The 22,153-nt window shown below is 39.5% G+C and overlaps 1 protein-coding gene across 1 annotated transcript in view; it reads right to left on the bottom strand.

The window, feature by feature from the left end:
* Nucleotides 1-22,153, bottom strand: part of Fbn1 (fibrillin 1) — a 206,242-nt gene that overhangs the window by 113,596 nt on the left and 70,493 nt on the right. The window contains exon 6 of the mRNA XM_090358457.1: nt 579-776. Coding sequence (XP_090214583.1) covers nt 579-776 — 198 coding nt within the window. The remainder of the gene's footprint in view (nt 1-578; nt 777-22,153) is intronic.

The following is a 22,153-nucleotide window of genomic DNA, read 5'->3' as shown; positions in this document are numbered from 1 at the left end:
AAACAACGAATTACAAAAAACATAATAACCACCTTGTTCACAAATCTTGCTTTGTGTTCTACCCTGCATCAAGACACAGAATGACTGTGAGCAGAATTACATTCCCCCTGGAGTCAGAGGTACAGAAAAATACTTGTGGAGCTTCAGGAGAGACTACTGGCAGTGAAAAGCCAGTCAGGCTGGGTACTGGTGGCTCAGGCCCTTAATCTTAGCTCCCTCAGGAGGCTGAGATCTGAGAATCATGGTTTGAAGCTAGCCTAGGCAGACAAATTAGGAGAGATTGTCATCTTCAATTCTCCAGCAAGAAGCTGGAAGTGGAGGTATGGCTGAAGCGGTAGAGCAGCAACCTTGAATGAAAAAGCCAAGCAACAGAACAAGACTCTAAGTTCAAATCCCAGAAGGGCACCAAGGGGAAAAAAAAATGCCAGTGAGAACTTCAGCTGTCTTATGAGCCATGCATTCCTGAAGTAATGCAGTTAGTCATACTGGAACTTTGTCTCTAACACAGTTTTCCAATCTCTGAAGAATGGCTTTGCAGAGCAAGTAAGCATCCAATAAGAATCACACTGAGGCTTTACCTTGACATGCTCCTGTGCGGATGTTTGGAATGAAGCCACGACGGCAGGGGTGAGGTTGGGCAGGGCACATCTCGCAGGGGTGGCCCCAGGCTCGGCCCACGGTGGCACAGCAGAGAGTTTTGGTGCACACGATCCCGCTGAGTTGTCCCTGGCACATCTGGTTGCTGACCACAGTAAAGCATGGGCCTGTTCTGTAATCTAAAAATGAAGAACAACAATCCCATCAAAGTCTAGAAAAGTTTAGGGGACTGTGCTAGGAGAGGAACGGCTGTACTTTGTTTTCAAAAAGTAGATTTCTATAGGGAAAACAAGTACCAGTGACTTTGCTGTTAAGCTTCATGCTCTCTACCTCTCAGTCCCATTTTCTTCACCTTCAAAGAGGGAGTAAGAACATCAGTTCCTATTCCTTCAGAAGATGCATGCATGGATGAGATGAGCTCATGGAAAACTCTTTGACAGTAAATCTGCTGTTCAATGTAACTTTGGGAAGTTACCATAACATTCAAGAAAATGTACCTCTGCCCCTATGAGCCCCAGTGAAAAGAAATCAGGACATCAAAAGAGACATCTGTACTCTGGTCATCCCAACATTGGTCACATTAGCTAAAAATTGAACACAACTCAGGTTTCTGTCAACTAATGAACTGATAAGAGAAAATTCCAGTAGATGCACACCGTGGAATGCTATTCAGCCACAAAGAGGGTAACATCCTGTCATTGGCAGCAGTATGGATGGAACTGGAGATCATTATATTAAATGAGCTAAGTCAAAAATAGAAAGACATGATCTCACTCGTGTGGATTTCAAAAAGCTGATCTCATAAGAGTTACGAGGCGAATGGGTGGGTACCAGGCAGGGTGGAAGGGGGGGAGAGATAGGGAGAGGATATCAACACATGCAATTAGACAGGAGCTTTGATGTGTTTTTATACATTATTGTTACCTGTAACAATTGTTAGATATTCTTCCATATCTGGAAAAAAAGTATACTGGAGGTTTTCACCATAAAGTAAGGATAAATATTTGAGGAGATAGGTTTATTTAGAATATATCATGTATGTATCTACAGAAACATGATGTTATCTCATTTAGGCATGCCATCCTTAAAGCTCTGAGTATAAGTTAAAAATAAACTTAAATGAGACAGACTAAATTTCTACCTTCACAGAACTTATAGGCTATTATTTATAGTTTGGATAAAAGCAAAGAATTTCAAAACTTGAAATAAGTCATACACTTATTCTTTTTTTTTTTTTTTTGGTTGGCTATGAGCTTGAACTCAGGGCCTAGCCTGAGTCTCTTTGTGCTCAAGGCTGGCATTTTACCACTTGAGCGGCCATGCTGCTTCTGAGTTTTTAGTGGTTAATTGGAGATCAGAATCTTGCAGGGATTCTTCCACCCCATCTGGCTTTGAACTGTGACCCTCAGATCTCAGTCTCCTGAGTAGCTAGGATTATGGGTGTGAGCTACTGGTGCCCAGCCAGCCATCAGAATTCTTAACGCTGTTTTTTTTTTTTAATTTCAAGGTTTTTATGTATGTGAGATTACAAAAATTACCACAATGTAACTTTTTTTGTTAAAGTAAAACTTTATATCTTAGAGGTAGAAAGGCAGAAGAGACAGGAAGTAGGAATGTGGTATGGGGTGGATTCATTCAAAGTATAGTCTATGCACAGTATAGAAATATCACAATGAAACGTCCTCAGATTACAAACTTATGTGAACCCAAAAACAAAAATAAAGAAAAAGATCTATGTTAGTAATGAAGAGGATTTGGGTTTATTTCTTTCTTCCCTGCTAATTTATTGAGACACGGGCAATTGTGTTGACCATACACATTCATGTTAGCACGCCACTTTCAATCTTTTCTGGAAAAGGCACAATGGAACATGAATCTTAATTTATAGTTCTCTTTTCAACTGTGCTAGGATTTGGCTTTCCTCCCTGTTTTTCCAATATGCTCTGTGGAGACATCATATATAAAAGGATTGCCAAAGAAAAAAAACACCAGGGAAGATGCAAATGTGGTGTTTTGTAAATGGTACCAGCAAAACCCAGGTACACCATGGAATGCCAAGAAAAATTCAATACTGGCCTAATATAGGTTCACAACTTCAGATGTGAATTTCTTGTTGGAATATCTTTATAAGAAATAGGTCTCAAGACATTTCCAGTGTCAATCAGTTCTTGCTCTCTGGTGTTGGGGTAAAACACACAGAGCAGAGATAGCCCTTGTTAACTTTGACAACATACATTAGCCATCTCTGCAGGCCATGGGATGTATGTTCACATATACTTGACTATATAGAACAGAATCTATGGGCTACATACATATTTTCAGCCCATATACTGATTACTACAGACACTGTAATTTGGAAAATAACTTAGAAGAAGAGCTGGCTTATTTTGACAGTACAGATTAGTAAATGAAGAGAAATATATTTGAGATCCATATTTTGACAAGAGTATTGCTCACTACTGACAGGGGCATAATTTGGATGAAATACATTTGGATACAAAAATCTTTTGGAAGGTAAAAAGCTTGTGCTAATGTGGCTTTCTTTCATATACCATTCTCATTTGACAGTTCATGCTTTCTGTCTTATGCTTCATTTAGTTTGTCAGAGTTATACTGTTTTTAGCTCATTATGCCAACCACAAAAAGAATCTGTCCACACTCGCAATTCCTTACTAGTAATCCAGTTATTTACAATGAGTCCCATAGCATTTATGTGATAGTATTCTAAAGTAACATACTTCTTTTTTTCTGTTCTTTTTAGATGATCCTAGCACTAGACTAGGAGTAAGCTTAATTCAATGCTTGCATAAACTCAGAGTTACTGTTGGTGTCCACATAAATCATTATTCTTAATGCAACTAAAACATGGTATTAGAAAGTCAATTTGCAAATTGGTCTGCAGTCACTTCCTTAGGAGACTGAGGGCTCCAGGCCAAGCCATTCCCAAATTAAAGCCTAATTTTAATCGTTTTTAACTTGCTGATTCTAGTGCGGCTAGTTCATGGGAAATTCTGCCTCTCCTCGTTCCCATTCTGAGTGGTTAGATCCAGGATTGCTCTCCAGTCCCCTTAGATTTGGCCTCAGCTTGGGTTCTTTCTGTGTGTCTGCAGCCTCAGACCCTCAGTGCACTCCCAGGCATGCAGCTCAGAATGCTGTGGTCTCAAGCATGATTTCATGTTCATTCATCATCAGACTTCAGCCCAAGGCAAAGGCACCATTCACAGGGAGTGCTCTGCGGCACTAGCAGTCCTAGTCACTCCTGCCCAGTCATCCAACCACAAACTGCAGGGGAGTACAAGGGTGTAATTTGGGGCACTAGGCAACAATTATCTTTAATCCTTCTTTTTATAAAAATTACAAATTAAAGAATGAGATATCAATTTCTCCATGACAGGGGAAGGTCCCAGACTGCTTATTCCTCCCAGGTAGATTGGCCAATGGGATTTTAATTCAACTTTGAGAAGGGAGAGTTCAAAGAAGTTGTAGCCTCAAGAAAATTAAAGCCGAGAAGCTCTATTATCATAATCAATCCCATACCTGCTGTTACTACTTTTTCCTTTCATTCTTTGTCCCAGGAGATCAGAGAATCAGCAGGGAAACTTTTGCAAAATGTGGAGGTCCAAGCTCCAGCTCCAGCTCCACCCCCACCCCCACGCCTCCTCGGAATTTTTTATTTTTTTGGTCAGTCATGGGGCTTGAACTCTGGGCATGGGTGTTGTTCCTGAGCCCTTCAGCTCAAGGCTATTACCCTACCCTTTGAGCTACAGCACCATTTCCGGTTTTCTGGTGTTTAATTGGAGATTAGAGTCTCATGGACTTCTGTGCCCAGGCTGGCTTTGAACCATGATCCTCAGATCTCAGCCTCCCGAGTAGCTATGATTACAGGCATGAGCCACCACTCCCGGCACCTCCTTGGAATATTATTCAATTGGTATAGCAGGGGACATCCAGACACCTACTTTTGCAAAACCTACTGACTGTGACCCCCACCAGATGACTTAAAATTTTCCTGCTCTTTTTATCCTTCTCCTCCTTCCTCTTCCCCTTCTGTTCCTCCTCCTCTTCCACTTCTCCCCCTCCCTGTCTTCCTCCTCCTCTTCATTCCTCTCTCTCCTTCCCTCTTTTTAGCTTCTTTCTTTTAATAAGGAATACTTATGCTCCACAATTAATTGAAGATGTTCAAGACGTTTATCTGCCTGATAAACTTTACACATAAAATAATCCAAAAGCCCCAAAATCTGCCTCTCAGCACAAACCCAGTATCTCTGACATTGTAAGACTGACATTGTAATCAAGGCAAAAATAATACCAATGTTCTCAGTATTGCTCTAATAGTAGACACTTTGTTATGTCCTGTATTAATTATACTGCAATATACTATACTATCAACTCAACAACTAAACGACAAAGGCACACTTCAAAAGAGAGCTCACTCTCTTTTTTCCTGCCCCAGTAGCTAACTGAATTACATTTTCAAGCTCTCTCCTGGTTTGTCAGAGCACATTCACATATGTTTCACACTACCACCATGAACTCCCAAGACCAGTCTCTTCCCTGGCTAGAACCCAGGATTTTCCAAGGGTCTGTCTAAAGAAAATGATAAAAAATTTACTAAATTATATTATGCAAAATGATTTTATTTAAGCTACTCTGTCTAAAGCATGGTTTGTGAGGTAAACATGATAATCACTACACTATGAACAGCACAGCTAATCTAGAATAAGATGGGTTTATTTATTTATTTTTTCCAGTCCTGGGCATGGGCTCAGGGCCTGAGCACTGTCCCTGGATTTTCTCAAGGCTAGGGCTCTACCACTTGAGCCACAGCACCAGTTCTGGCTTTTTGCTATGTATGTGGTACCAAGGACTCGAACCCGGGTCTTCATGCATGCTAGGCAAGCACTCTACCACTAGGCCAAACTCCCGGCCCCAAATCTTTTATTTTTAAAAATTTATAGTCCAGTGACAGTAACTGATACCTGTAATCCTACCCAGGAGGATGAGATCTGAAAATCATGGTTTGAAGTCAAGACAGGTAGGAAAACTTGTGAGACTCTTATTTACAATTAACTAGCAAAAAAGCTGGAAGTGGAGCTGTGACTCAAGTGGCACAGTGTTATCCTTGAGCAAAAAAGTTAAAGGATGGCACCCAGACCCCTGAGTTCAAGTCCCAGTTCTAGCACCAAAGGAAAATAATATTAGAAATCAAGCGTGAATAAGCACCAAACTATTCTTATGCTATTATTTTTCTGAAGTTTCAACTTCTTTTTAAATATTTTTATTTATTTATGTATTTTATTGTCGGGGCAATGCATAGCGCATTGCTTTTCACACATCGCTACCCCTTCTCATGTTTTTGTCCCCATCTCCCTCCCCTCACCCCCTCCCAAGCATCTTGTTTTCCCTCCTTCCTTTTCCTATTTCAAATAAATGTATATACAATATACCAGGTAACAAAGTCAGATACAGTAACAATATGAGCTAACCATAAGGGCCAAAAAAAGAGAAGAGAAATAACGTAATACGTTAAGAACAACAATCACACAAGATAAAGCTCTTGTTTCCACATCCTAGAGTTCCTTTCATTTAGTCTCATTCTATATGACCTTATATACCTAGATTTTGAGCTACTGTCATCCTCTGCTAGGTGAAGTTTCAACTTCTTTAATCCATAAATTAAAAGTATTGCTACTATACACATAAATATAGACATTATTCAAAACTACAGAAACAAGGTGATTCATTGTACATCTTTTAATCTACCATGCAGACTAAGCATTTCACCAGAATCCAGACTGTAGATCTGTGGGACCCGATTACATGTGGCAGGAGTTCAACTACAGAAAATTGCTACCACATTTTATTCTGCTCTGTGATGAAGAAAATAGTAAGAAATCATGTTCAGGGCAAGAGAATATCTCATTTTCAGACAACCATTTACCTGTCATTATTTGTTCCTTTACTGCAAATCTTACGTCACTTTCATTTTTCCCTTAAGCTATCTCTTAAACCCTTTATACTAGGAAAAGGAAGAGGGGTAAAGGTAGAAGTCAAACTTTGAGATGGGTGACATATTTATCATAAAGACAATAAAATCATAAAAATGCCTTTTCAATGGTTCATAAATTCCACTTAAAAAAAAACCTAGTTGATTCTGATTATGCCACGTTCTATCCAATTCTGTCCTTTCCCCACAGAACAGTGGCTAGTAAAACAAGTGTCATCAAACAATTCAGCTTATTCAGCTTATGTTACCATTTCTTCTAAATCACTGAGAATGAAGCAGTCTCTACAATTCAAAAGCAAGAATAGCAGTATCTCAAAATGATCAAAATACAAATATTGCCAGAGCCAATCAACTCTCAGATTAAACTCATCTATCTATCTATCTATCTATCTATCTATCTATCTATCTATCTATCATCTGTGTATATGTGTATAGTAGATTTGAACTTAGGGCCTTGTGATCCCTTGACTGGTGATCTACCGTATCAATCACAGTCCTAGCCCTGCTTTTCTGCTGGTTATCTTGGAGATTACGCCTAGCAAACTTTAATGTCCAGCCTAGCCAGAAACAGCCGTTCTCCAAATCCCAACCTCCTAAGTATCTAAGATTACAGGAGTGAACCACTGGTACCCAGCAAACCTTTGTATCTTAAATCTTTATATCTAAATGGTACCTTATAATACTGTCTTTTTCCTCTCAATTATAAGCTTTGGATGGATTAGAAGAGAGAATAAGAAAAATAAAAGATTAAGATGACCTTTGGGCTTCTATAGCTGGCTATAGGGCTATTTACTGAAATGGGGAAAGAGGGAAACCACACTTTAACTATTAAATACTTCCACAGACAAGGAACTGAGGAAGCTGGTTGTGAATGAAAAGATTTCTTCTGTAATACTTGATGCTATCAATCAAATCAAAACCAAAACCTGTGTAACAATGCATTTTTATTTTGGTCTGTGCATTTTTTTCCTTTTTCAAATTCCTTTTCCTTCCTTTCCTCTTTATGAGCAAGCATTTACTTATTTACATAATGTTCTAGGCGAGACTGTTATTTCAAACACACTTGGCCAATTCTCACACAGATCTGAGTGTTAAGTACACACGACCTAGATCAGTGAAATGTAATGGAATCCTGGCATGGTGGGTGGGATCTGACTCCAAAGGAACTGCACTGGTACTTTCAGAAAAATGATGGGGCACAAGGATCCAAGAATGTTAGAAAACATTCTAGCTGCCCATCCTGAATTCATTATTCAGGAAATATATACATACCACACTACCATGATATCAATAGTACTCAGAGATTTGGCAGAATACTTACAGCAAGTTCAACCATTAATAACCATAATTGAGAAATGTCTCAGTTGGACTTTCTGTAACATCAAGTCAGATAAATGGCAGTGAGAAAGTTTTGTTTTGTTTCTTTTCCAGTCCTAGGCTTGAATTCAGGGCCTGAGCACTATCCTTGGACTTTCTCAAGGCTAGATAACCACTTGAGCCTCAGCACCACTTCTGGCTTTTTTTTTTTAATATATGTGTTACTGAGGAATCAAACCTAGGTCTTTGTGCATGGTAGGCAAGCACTCTACCACTAGGCCCAACTCCCTGCCCTGGTAGTAAGAAAGTTTACATATATTGATTGGCAAGTGTTAGTTCTAGAATTGGCTACTTACTAATTATACATTTGTTTATGGGTTATGGGTTATGAGTGTGGCGAGCCCATAAGTTATTCTATATTCTCTCCTTCCCTCCCTCCTCTGTCTTCTCCCTCCCTTTCCCTGTCTCCCTCCCTCCCTTTCTCCCTTCTTTCCCTCCCCCCTCCCTGTTCCTCCCACACACACACACACCTGCATGCACATATATGCATCTCACTGGAGCAGCTAGCATGCTATGAAGTAGTTCTTAAGGTGGTCATCCTGGTACCAAAACTTTGGAAGAAAATGTCTGGTGAATTAAAAACTCCTAAGACTGTTTTCAGCTCCAGGTTTGGTGCTGAAGTCAACTGAAGAATGACAAGTAGGAAGAAAGTCCAAGCATTATTCAGAGCACATGGTGAACTCTGCAGAAAAGGCTCTCCAGAAAGCTGGAGGATGGGGAGAGGCAGCAATACATCCACATTCAAGCATGTAGATTCAATTAGTCAACAAAAGATTCCTGAGAACAATCTATACGTGCTCAATTATCAAGATACTTCCAAGAGACCAAAGACCAAAGGTCTTTTAACTCCAGAACTTGGATTTTCTGCTATTGCATTGCCATCCATTTCTGAGACCCAATACTTGGATGGAAAAGGGGTCACTCCACAGTGGTCACTTGAAAACCTTATGACAGAAGTGATTGCTATCTGATTACAGATCAACAAATACAACAACATTCAAATTGCTCTTGGGAATCAATAACCATGTCCCAGACATCCCCAGGTAAAGGATCTGAACGGCTAAATGGAAATATCGCAGGATAATAGGCATATGAGGCAATCTACTTTTGTTGCTCATTTTTATCTTGTGCACCTAATAGGAAAATGGTATATAGCACAGAAGCTTATATGTTACAGAACTGAGAAGTCTGCAGGGAAGAGCAGGAGCAGAGACCATGGCTCCAGAGTGAGAAGAGCCTGGGAGAGCATTTGGCCCCAGGCAATGCCTGCTCCTTAAGAAGCAAGATAGCCTGAGTTCTTTCTCCTTGAGTTTGTTTCACTACTTGAAACCAGCAATTTAATCTAATCTGGTGGAGAACTTTTTTTTGAGGAAGGGCATGAACAGCTGTCATCGGATTCTTAATATACAGGTCCAAAAGGAGGTAATAAAGCTTGGCACCACTGAATAATTAGTAAGAGTAGGCACCACTTAGATATTTTGTCAAGGTCTACTGGAAAACAGTGTGTATTCTTTCCATTCTCAAAGGAAAGTAATATATAAACAAAATGTCTCCCAGTTAGGAACACAAGCACAAACAGAAACCATTTCAGTTCTCCTGTAATTTAAAAGAGAGCCCCAGGAAAGTCATCAGGGATTCTTTTACGGATAGCCACACTCACTTCTGATGGAGACACCAGTACATGGATTTTGTTATTCTTTGGTAACAAAATATATGTGAATGATTTGAAATTACGATATTATATTTCTGGGGTTCTTATGTACTTTAGAAAATAAAAAAACCAAAAATATCAAGAAGGTCAAATACATATACAAACTTTATGTAAATGCAGATGAGAATGCCAAGTAGTATGCCTCCACTATTTGTATTCTGAAAATCAATTTAATTTTCTTTCCTAGCAAGCGGGTAACATGTTTACTGCTGGGATATGAATTAGCTCATATATGCATAGTTTTCAAATTAAATTAAATTAACATAGACCTGATCATTGCTGCCATCATCTCTCATTTGTAAAAATCTATCCCATATCTGAAAATAAGCTTGCTAATACCTTTATTAGATGATGATGCTTCTCTATTCTATTTTCAAAACACTGAATGTATTTTAAATGTGACATGCCATCAAATACTTCCCTCATTTGGAAATTTAAACAACAAAACTAGCTTTTCCCCTAGGTTCTCAAATATTTCATATTTCATATGTTCCCATCACAGTCATAAGGATACACATGAATGTAGTTGACATATAGAAAAGAAATGGAATTCTGGATCTATTCCTCAACAGTGGCCAATATCAAACTATGTCAGTTATTAAGAATGGATTAAAAAGAAAGCAAAGATGCCCATGAGGTTTATGAGTAAGAGACATAGGAAGAAAGGTAATGGCTACAATCACAGAAGAACAGGAATTTAGCCAATTTTTATCTAGGGTAAAAGAAATGATAACCTAGGTAATTTCAGATAGCCTGTAAAGCAATACAAACAAAGTCTTAGATACAGAATCCATTGTTTGGTTTTAGGAAAAGGGAAAGGAAGATTGAAAAATGAACAACTCAGACTTCTAAGTCCCTTCTTTTTATTCAGGGAGTGTGACATGAACCTTTTCCACTGCTTCAATCCCAGATGTTGTTGTTAATTTTAAAAGATCCAACTAAACTTGGAAAGTCTTCTGATGACAAGTCTGATTTGAGAGAAACGTTGAGCTCTTTAATACAGGAAATTCCCTAATTATGAACTGGTTGGGCTTCAAACATTTAGGTATAAGCTGAGTATTGGAATCTCTCATTTTAGAATTGGAACAAAACTTACAGAAGGGTAACAATGTGGACACATGTGCTACATGATGCTGGCTGCTTTCATACCCAATCTCACTTAATTCTTACAAATCTCTGAGGGAAATTTATTCCCCATTTTATAAAAGAAGAAATTGAGTTGTGGAGTACACTTATTGTTTTTCAAGGTTACAGAAAGAGTTAGTGGCAGATGAAAATTCAAATGTGGATGTTTCTGATGGCAAATCTCTCTCAGAGTTTACTACATTGTTCCCCCCAAAAGTAAATGAAAACTCAGGGGAAGTGATTTTTTTCTGCAATGCTACCCAACAAATTAATGGTACACAGAATTAGAACCCAGATCTTTCAGATCTTACATCAGCCCCTGTGTGTTGCTTCCTGTCTCCTCTTTGGTCTTACCTTCTGCCATACTACATTCCAGGATTAAGTTCTAGATTTGGGGATTAAAGCAATACATGTAGTAAGTTCTTGTTCATAAGCGTCTAAATTGTTAGCTATAAACTCCTGTGTAATGTTGGATATTTACATAAAATACAGATTCAGCCAATTTTACTTTTGTAAATGTATTCACCCTGAATCTTGCAGACACAGAGGTAATTTTGATGTCGGTTACATTAAAAAATTTATGTACTAAAGTTTATATCAGAGGTTACCTCTTTAGAGAGAAGTGGGAAATCGGATGGGGAACCCCAGATGTTCTAATATTTAAGTTGGGTGATGTGTATACTTTTATTTATTGTATAGCTAACACCTATGCAGGATGTCTTCTTTAAATGCATCACACAGTGCACTGAGTAAAACTATAACAAGGAAAGGGAAGCCACGGGCACATCATATGCACAGACTGAGCAGAAAGTGCCTTATGAACTCAAAACGATGAGTGAATCATTTCCTCTCTGATTGCCATTTTTCTCTAAGAACAAGATACTGGTATGAATTTTATGAGATAAAGTACTGAAATGCTTAATCTTAGATCAATTTTTCTCTTCTATGACAATCATAAAGTCATAGAAGAATTCTATCTCCCTCAGATATATCATTTCCCAGACATCAGGCTATCAGATGGCCTGTACTGATGTACTATTCAAATATAAGAACCAGTTAAAGTATTAATGCAGTGTGTCCTATGTTTCATACAAATCATAGTGTATACATGCTCCTTGGTGTCTTGTTCTCCCTTTCTTTCCCCCTTTCTTCTATCCCCTCCTTCATACAAGACTGCCCTAGTACTGGAATCCATGCTCAGTTAAAGGCTGTCAGTTAATCCTCCCTGCTCATTACTGAGGAGCACAGCCTCTCCAGCTCAGCAGGAGCTTCCAGACCTCTGACCACCCTTGCAGATAACCCACCCATATGTACAGGGAATAGAAATCTGGGGAAAATATCATTTCACAATGGCATTGGCAGAATTAACCCCAAAATGTGTTATCCCAGAATGCCTTTTCCCCTTAAAAAGCCTTTTTAACCTTCGCAACCAGCTTTAAGCATTGCATGGTGGAGGTGATCTAGTCAATGAGATGTTCAATAAAAAACAAACATCTTCGTATTTTGAACATCCCTAGTTGAACATTGCCCATTCCACATTGAGCCTTGTGGTTTTGACTGTATAAGACACAGTCTTCCAGGTATCAAATTTCTTAGTAGGAAAGTCTCTTTATCACCTCTGAGCTCTTGTCCTGTACTTTCAACTGCCAGGAACAGAAGATGCTCAATCTATGTTTGTACAGAAATCATGATTGCTTCACTCTAGGCCACGCACAACTACCAATAATTAGTCACATTCCTCAGATGAGCTCATGGGAGGTTAATGAGACAAGTTAGTTAAATCCCCAACTCAGCAGGTTATCAGAACTGAAAGTACCCGAGTCATCTAAAGCCAAGATAAAAAGTTTTTGCTTCCTATTTCTAAGCGAAGTGTCTGAAACTTTCCATTACCTATACAACTCTTGCAAACAGAAAATTCTGCACTAAATGTCCTTTCCAATGTAATAATTTACCTCTCCCCGCAAATACTTTTTTTTTTTTGCCAGTCCTGGGCTTGGGTTCAGGGCCTGAGCACTGTCCTTGGACTTTCTCAAGGCTTAGCACTTGAGCCTCAGCACCACTTCTGGCTTTTTTCTATGTACGTGGTACCAAGGAATCGAACCTGGGTCTTCGTGCATGCTAGGTAAGCACTCTACCACTAGGCCAAACTCCCGGCCCCACCCCCGCAAATACTTTTATATTGCAAAGAAAATTCTGCTATAAATCTAGAGGAGTGTGTGGAACATCTTGTTTGGTTGGGGTTTTTTACTCTCATAGATCACATACAGGCACAATCCATTTACTTAAGGTGAGTGGCTTTTTTTCATATGTTTGGAATCTTGATGAAGTTTTGAAAGAGACTTTCATAATTCACCTTCAACTTCCCTCCACTCACAGAACGAAGCCACCATGAAACAGTGGTTAGAAAGAGGATTTAAAAATCAAACTTCAACCATGGCAGATTCAAACTCTGGCCAATGGAGGCCACATATGAGCTTGAAAGTGGTCGTAAGAAGAGGCTAAGGTTTACTAAACAATCCCCTTAGATGAGTTAAGTACAAGTGAATCAGAACCATATGGGTTAAATTCCCCTTGAAATACTCATAGATTTAAAATTAAGTGGAAAAGTACTTGGCACAGCATAAGTTCCAAGGATCCGAAATGCAAAAATCATTTTCCTTGAGACCTTAATAGGGATTCCCTGAGACCAAAATGCCCAGGTATGTCCGTAGAAATGACAGCTATTCCTCACCGTGAAGATAGTGCAGGAGATAAACTCAGGCTAGGAATTCAGACGAGTGTGTTCTGAGTTCAAGTTCTGCACATTATTAGCATCATTGTGTCTGTGTAAACGCAGTGATCTGAATTGTCTTATGTGACAACTGGAGACAGAAGTGGTTCCTTTCAGGGTTGCTGAGGTTTAGGTGACAATATAACAAGTATCTTGTTCTATGCATAGTTCTTATAAGCGATATTTTTGAAAACATCACTTAAGAAGAAAAACTTAAGAAAATATTCATGAAAGATAAGCAATAACAGTTGATGGTATGTTTTAACTCAGGGCCTTGTGGGATGGCTTTCTTGTGCTGGACTGTACTAGCAAAAGAAGGACTTTGAGGAATCCAAGCTCAAGGATTACAGGTAAGTGAAGCACATGCTAAAGTTAGGTAGAGAACATGCATGTTTTGTGGAGTCAGTGGGGGTATGTGAACATACCATTTGAATCAAAATCTCCATTCATTCAAGAGTTTGTTAACCTTATGCAAATCTCTAACTTTTAGGATCAGAAAGACCCTTAGGCAACATCTGGTCTAAATTTTCTCTACAGATGAAAAACCCAAGGCTGGATGTGAAGTGATTTGCCCAAGGTCATGTGGGTACGGAAAGGCAGAGCCAGCACTAGAACTCAAGTTTCCTGCTCTTCGTCCAGTACTATTCTCACTAAATCATGTTCCTACTTTGGATGCAAGCCTGACAGATTCTGGTGCCAAGTGGCAACTGGTTTCCCCCTAGAGAGGGAGGCATGGAAGGGACAGCAGAGTCCCTTTTCACTTTGGAACATGCCAGAGATGGCGTCAAGAAAATCAGGTTTAAACCAGGTCAGCCAGCAGAGTTTATCTAAAGCACAGCTGAGCAAGCTCCATTCCAGCCAGGATTCCGTTAGTACAGCGGGTGTGTCAGTGACAAAGCTGAGTGAATAAGGTTCAAGCCAAGCATTCATTGAGAAGGCTGGGCAAGATGGGTCCAGGTTGGGAAGGGAGAGAAAATGATGAGGTGAAGGTTGAAGGAAAGGTACTGGTTGACTGAGTTTCTCTCTGTAGCCTTTTTCCCACATAAGGGCTGCCATGAGCCAATGTTAGCCATTCATGAAGGATCCCTAGGGCATTTGCCATAACTTGAAATGTTGGCATTTGGTTCACATTTGAAAAAAATTAAAATCCTAAGCCTCACATTAAACAGTAAACCTAAAATGCAATTAAGCTAGCACCGGGAGACAAATTTGCCAGGCATAATTATGTTACTTTTAAAAACATTATGGCTTCAAGGTCTGATGAAATAGGCTTCTCTTTTAGTGGCTGTCATAAGTTAACACGTCCCCCCCAACTCCAGTCAAATTTTGTTTCCTATGAAAGAGAATAAGCTGAACAACAATAATAATAAACATCTCACATTCTCCCAATCAGGCCAAGTTACTATGCATCCTCACTCTTCATTTTATTTGAATTCTCTTTTGTTGTTGTTGTCAGTTGTGGGGCTTGAACTCTGAGCCTGGGTCCTGTCCCTTAGCTCTTCAGCTCAAGGCTAGCACTCTACCATGCTAAGCTATAGCACCACTTCTGGTCTTCTGGTGGTTAATTAGATATAAGAGTCTCCCTAGGACTTTTCTGCCTGGGCTGGCTTTGAACTGTGATCATCAGATCTCAGCCTCCTGAGTAGCTAGGATTATAGGTGTGAGACACAGGCACAAGGGTCCTTTTTTTTCCTTAATATGAACTATTAAATCTTTGTTCCAATGACATACTTACCACTGTTTCTTTCAACTACTTCCTGTTCCAGAACATTCTTTCTCAGTTCATTTAAACAAAGCAGTATAGGATGAAAAACAACTATTAGTACTTAGGTACCATTTTGAACATCAAGCCAACATCACCAGGGAGGGAGAGTTTAAATTATCAAATATATTGTGAATCAGGACATAAAACCCTTTCTAAATAGATATTCCCTCAAGGGTGGAAAAGGAATGTATAAATTAATTATGTCATGTTACAGTGCAGTCAAGAAAGATAGGAAGCTATTTTGCTAATGTAAATGTATTCTTCTGGCACACTGATAACTAGTCTTAGAAATTCTATACTTCAGAAATTCAGTACAATTATGAAAAGGCAAAGAAAAATCATGGAAACTAGAAAACTATTTGGCGATGGTATATCCTAATATAAAAACAGAAATATATGAATATAGAAGGATCCTACTTAGAGATTTAGTAGAAATGGATATCAAATGTATTTTCAAAGTAGTGACTGTAGGATGAGATAACTTAGATCTGCTTTTCTAATTTTTTCAAGGCTATGGTGATCTCTGAAGTAATGGGGAAACAAATCAATGCTAGAAAGCTCTGATTTTCTGGTTTAAAGCTTATCCTTGTAGAGAAATCTCAGTGTCCTGATTTTACACGATTCACAGTGGGAACAAACAGAGCTAGCTATCTGAATCTCAGTCCAGGATGCAGGTGAATAAAAAGGCATTCCTCACTCAACACATGCCCCAAGGGTTTAGGTAAATGGGAAAAGCAGAAGCCAAAGGTCTGCTTAGAAAACAGCATCTACTCAAGGTAACTGGAAATATTGAGTGCTGAACACCAGAAAAGGGAGTGAGAGCGCTGTGTGCTGAAAACCATTTTCTCTATCTGAAGTATGTGTTCCTTTGACAATTTATTGGCTGTGGCATCCTAGTTCCTGCCTTGAAAAATTGTAGGCACAAATATATATATATATATATATATATAATATATATATATTTAATACCTAAGGCTTATTCTAAGAGTCTTTGAAAAGGAGTGCTATCTAATTGTCCAGGATCCAGGTAGTTCCAGCATCCACTCTGAGTTCTCCAGAAAGTCTAGCTGGTGGAGGCGGGGTCCACCCCAGACTGAAACCCAAGAACTCTCTCATTAGGAGAGTCTGACTCAAGTGAAAGGCCTGAAGACACAGCCCAAGGACAAGCAGACAGACCTCTGCAAGGAGCCAGGGGCCTGAGTAAAGCACATGTTTTACAATCTCCACAATACTCTCTGCAAGCACAGCCAAGCTGTGTCTCTTGCTTATGTCCATGGGAACTAAGGAGATGAAGTAAAATCTTCTCCCTTCCCAGAATGGCGGGACTTTTAACTGCCCAAATTAAAAGGCATTCAAAGGCAGAATGGATTCACTCTATGAAGGAGAAAGGGTTGAAAGAAGAGCTGGCATAGAAGATGAAGATACAAAAATGTTTCCACAGCTCTGGCAGAAAAAAATAGTCAACAAAATAAATGCACAACTGAGAGCATTTGATCTAAACAAAACTTTATTTTGCCCAAAGTCATTCAAATTAATATGCCCATTATTTGCTTTTAGTCATGCATTCATCTGCAAGAGTTTTACATATATATATATATATATATTCGTTTCTACTTATGTATGGAAGGTGAGATGAGGTAACAGATGCTACACAGGAGAGGACATGCTCATACAACAGAGTTTCAAGGCATACATGAAGAATTTATAGGTCTATAGAGCCAGGCATCATAGTACATGCCTGTAATCCCAGATACTCCAAAGACAGAAATAAGGAGATCTAAGTCTGATACCAGCCCTAAACCAAATCAAGACCCTACCTAAAATTTTTTTTTAAATCAAAAAGGGCTGGGGACATGGATCAAGTGGCAAAGTGCCTGCCTAACAAGTGTGTAACATTCTGTGTTCAAGTCCAGTACTACCAAAAAAAAAAAAAAAAAGATGAGCCTTTCATTACTGACTGTCCTCAGTGAAGGTAAAACCAGGCTTCTCCTTGGGATTGGCAGGGGTCCAAGTTTCTCTTCCAGACAGGGATCTGAAACCATACTGCAAGAATTCCCAAATACAAAGATGGCTCGGGAATAAAGCTCATTCCTCTAAAACCCATACAAGGTCCTGGTTAGTGACCTGGCTCTGACTCCCACGCAGTGATTGTTCAAATCACTTCCTTTCTGTTTCCTTTTCTATAAAATTGGAGTAACACCTCCCTTTGAGGGCTGTGATGAGGATTAGGTGATAATATATTCGTATATGCTTACATCAGTGAGTACTCAGAGAACAGTCATTACTAAGTATTTCTGGAGAAGACTAGAAAGGTAATTATTATTCCTTGAAAATTGGGACTTCAAGCTAACTTTTAGCAGCTAGGTGCAGGTTGTTCTACATAATCTGAGATCCTCTGGAATATGTATAATTCGCAAACGTCAGCATACAGTATTTATGAAAGTATTCCATAGTCATCTTTATAGGAATACATTCTAAAACATTATAGGTGAGGGGCCTAAAATTGAGGGTCCATGGCTTTGATTTCTTTTGGATTTCTGCAAAGGACTACACTGCAATTTTAGCCCTGAATAGTTCATGTATTTTTGGACTTCATCCTGGATGGGCCCTGCTAATGGCTTCATCCATGCCCCCACCCCCTGTCACAGTGGAAAGACTGAGTAAGGGAAGTCTGGTGCCTCACCCTGCTCAGCCTCTCCTAAATCAGGTAACCTCTTCGGGCCTTCATTTCCCCACCCAAACAATACAGATGGCACTGTATTTACCCATTTCCATGGTTGTGATGAAGACTAAATAATGTATTCTGAATAGTTAGCAAATTAAGAAACAGGACGTGGTTGTTCTAATCACTACACACTAGAAAACTACATCTCAGAGAGGGAATTGTGTAAAGTCACCCAAAATGTTGGGTCAAGGAAGACTTTTACAATCACAGGATAAATGTTACATCACAAAGCCTGATGTCTTGAAGCCAACTAGTGATCTCCTTAAAATTAGCTGAGGTTGTAGTTTTTCCCTTCCTGGTTCTGATTTTTACCAATGTTCTTTAAATCCTGCTACAGAAGATAAATATTCTAGAAAGTGTGTTTGTCAGCCAGGCAAGGTGGCTCATGCCTATAAGCCTAGCTACTCAGGAGGCTAAGATCTGAGGATCAAGGTTCAAAGCCAGCTTAGGTACTAAAGAACCTGAGACTCTTATCTCCATTTAACTACTGGAAAACCAGAACTGGCATTGTGGCTCAACATGATAGAGCACCTTGCCTTTAGCTGAAGAGCTCAGGAACAGCATCTAGGTCCCCAGTTCCAGCTCCACGATGGACAAAAAAAGAAAAAAAAAGTGTTTGTTTATATTAGACTGGGCAGAGTCACAGCGATCACTAAAAAGGCCTATAGTTAATGTTTCAAGCTTTTATATCGTCCTAACAATGTTTAAATAGGTTTTCACAGGTTTTTGTTTTCTTTTTGCCAGGAACTGAATTCAGGGCCTTGTGCTCAATGACCTATTTGCCCAGCTCACAGTCTACCACTTGAGCCATGCCTCCAACCTAAGCTCTTTGCTGATTATTCCGGAGATGGAATCGCAAGGAATTCTCTTCTTGAACTGTATTCAAGCTGAAATTCTCCAGACCTTAGCCCATGGAATAGTTTGGATCAAAACATGAGCCTCGAGCACCACTTCATTCACAGGGTTTAAAGGATAAGAAAATATTTATTGCAAAGTCTTCCTGCCATCTCTGCGCAGCTCCTCTCAGCAAGGAGGGAATCATGTATTAATATCCTAATATTCATCCAGAAAGGTTTTATGAAAACACAGCAGTTTCAATATATTTAATGTCAACTCGAATTCCATTAGACACAATTCAAAATATTAAAGAATCACATTTATCTATCTAGACTTTATCAACAATTCCCAATTATCTACTAAACATCTAAACTTCCTACTTGAACTATAGAAAAATCCCCCCCCCCTCTCCTTTATAGGCTTCAGCTCCAAGGTAGCCAATGATTCCACAAATAGTACTTTAAAGCTTATTTTTTTTAATTTTTAAGGTGCTCATTCTGGAGCCACAGATCTAAATTCACCTTTTGTCTCCTTCCATCCTTATTTACTTCCCTTCTTTCTTCCATTCTTTTTTTGTAGCTAATTGGTGAGATGAGTCTCACAAACTTTCCCAGGCTGGCTCTGAACAGTGATTCTCAGATCTCAGCCATTGAGAATTACAGGCATAAGCCCCTGGTGCCTAGCTAAACCTTATCTTTAAGTGGCTCATATAGTCAGTATACTCAATTCAGCAAAACAGGAAGACAGTTCCTCTGGGCAAGCATTCAGCAATGTGGCTGTAGTTGGGACGAAAGTCTGAAACCAGTAAGCACAAATTTGAGTAGACACAGAAGGTAAACTCTTGGACGGAACCCTCAATGATTCCAATTACAGCAGGGGCCAGGAATCACTTTTTTTTTTACTTAGTAACCAGAGCAATGATGATACAAGCAGTCAGCAGACCACATTTTGGGAAATACTGGACTAGTGATTAAGAGAAAACATACAAGTCTCACACTGCCAACTGGCTGTAACAGCCCTGGTTAAATAACTTTGGTTCACTGGAACACCACAGAATCTTTAACACAAGGCAGAGATTGGGCTAGAGGTCTATGAAGTTCCCATCTGCATATCCACTCAGTGATGCAGTGGCATCTTGAGCAACTTTTGATGGGATAGTAGGCCACAAAGTCTGTTGTCACTGCCATGGCGACTATTCCAGGCAAACTATGGAAGATCAACACACTAGGGTTTTTCTTTGCTTTAATATGTATCCCCCTCCCCCATTTTGTGCATTACAAATGGAGAACTGAGCCAACATCAGAGGACACAAATGGAACAGACCTTTGTACACAGGTATGGATGTTTTATATTTTGTCATCAGCAAAAGGAAGTATGCGTATGAGTTCAAACTAACTCGTGCCTTGGATTTCTTAGAAACAGAAAGCTACTTCTAAAACTAAGCAGTATCATCAGTTTTAAGGAAAAAGTTGTGTGTGTGTGTGTGTGTGTGTGTGTGTGTGTGTGTGTGTGTATGTGTGTGTGTTTTGTCAGTCATAGGACTTGGACTCTGGGCCTGGGCCCTGTCCCTGTGGGCTTCAGTTCAAGGCTAGCACCCTACCACTTGAGCCACAGTGACACTTCTGGTTTTCTGGTGGTTAATTAGAAATAAGAATCTCAGAGACTTTTTATGCGGCTTTGAACCGCGATCCTTAGATCTCAGTCTTCTGAGTAGCTAGGATTATAGGTGTGAGCCACCAGGGCCTGACTAAATTGTGCTTTTTTTTTTTTTTTTTTGCCAGTCCTGGGACATGAACCCAGGGCCTGGGCATTGTTTTTGAGCTTTTTCAAAGCTAGCGCTCTACCAATTGAGCCATAGCACCACTTTTGGCCTTTTCTGTTTATGTGGTACCAAGGAATCAAACCCAAAGCTTCACACATGCTAGGCACGGACTCTGCCACTAGTCCACACTCCCAGCCCCAGTTATGCTATATTTTATAGGTGATACTTCAGTGGTAATGACACACTGGGATATCACTTTAACACTGGCTTGACAACTAGCACGCCACTTCTGCCCATGATGTGAGGAAAGAGTCATCCCTTACCATTGCAGTCACTAGTTTAATTAAACCAGGCAAAAAGTATAGTCCACAGAAGGCATTTAAGTTAGAAAGGAAAAACTTACTTTTTCAAGAAATATTTTGCCAAAGTGGCACTGTGGCTCAAGGAGTAGGGCAGTAGTCTTGAGTTGAAGAGCTCAGGGACAGGGACCAAACACAGAGTTCAAGCCCCACAATGGACAAAAACAAACAAACAAATTGTAAATCAAAATGAACTTTTGCCAGGTACAGGGGCTCACACCTAGCTACTCAGGAGGCTGAGATCTGAGGATCAAGATTCAAAGCCAGTCTGGGCACTAAAAAGTCCATTAGACTCTTATCTCCAATTAATTACCAGAAAACTGGAAGTGGTGTTGTGTCTCAAGGGGTAGGGTGGTAGCTTTGAGCTGAAGAGCTCAGAGACAACACTCAGGCCCAGAGTTCAAGTCCCACCACTGATCAAAAAAAAAAAATTGGAATGTGCAGAATTTTTTTTTTATTTTTTTGCCAGTCCTGGGCTTGAGCTCAGGGCCTGAGAACTGTCCTTGGACTTTCTCAAGGCTAGAGCTCTACCACTTGAGCCTCAGCACCACTTCCGGCTTTTTTCTATGTATGTGGTACCAAGGAATCAAACTTGGGTCTTCGTGCATGCTAGGCAAGCACTTTAACCACTAGGCCAAACTCCCGGCCTGGAAAGTGCAGAATTTTTAATGAAGTGTTCATTAGTTTGTCTTTCCTCTCAATGAAGTCACATAGTATCAATTTTTATCTGCTTATGAATTCCTTTACAGAAGAATGATATCTCCACAAACAGCATTGTAGTTGTTATTAAATACAAGGTACTCGGTAAACATTTGAGGAATAGATAAATGAATGAACTAAAGGAAAACCAATTATTGCTTATATTTTTAAGTCTTTTTAAGAAAGGAAGGGGGATCTAGTTATAAAAATGCAAACTCAATGCATACTATGCAAAATTTAAAAACATGGAGGGAGGATTGAAAGGGATGGAGAAAATGATGAAAGAGGTGGCATTGAGCACAGTGCATCATATTCATATACTCCTTTGTTGAATGGCAACTCCTTCATACAACTATTCAAAGATAGATAAAAATAAAATTAAAGTTTTTGATGAGCCACACTGTGTCATCATCACACAT

The sequence above is a fragment of the Megascapheus bottae genome, chromosome 25 (assembly GCF_031878675.1).
Source record: "Megascapheus bottae isolate mThoBot1 chromosome 25, mThoBot2.hap1, whole genome shotgun sequence".
NCBI lineage: Eukaryota > Metazoa > Chordata > Mammalia > Rodentia > Geomyidae > Megascapheus > Megascapheus bottae.
This window is presented reverse-complemented; position numbering and strand designations above follow the sequence as displayed.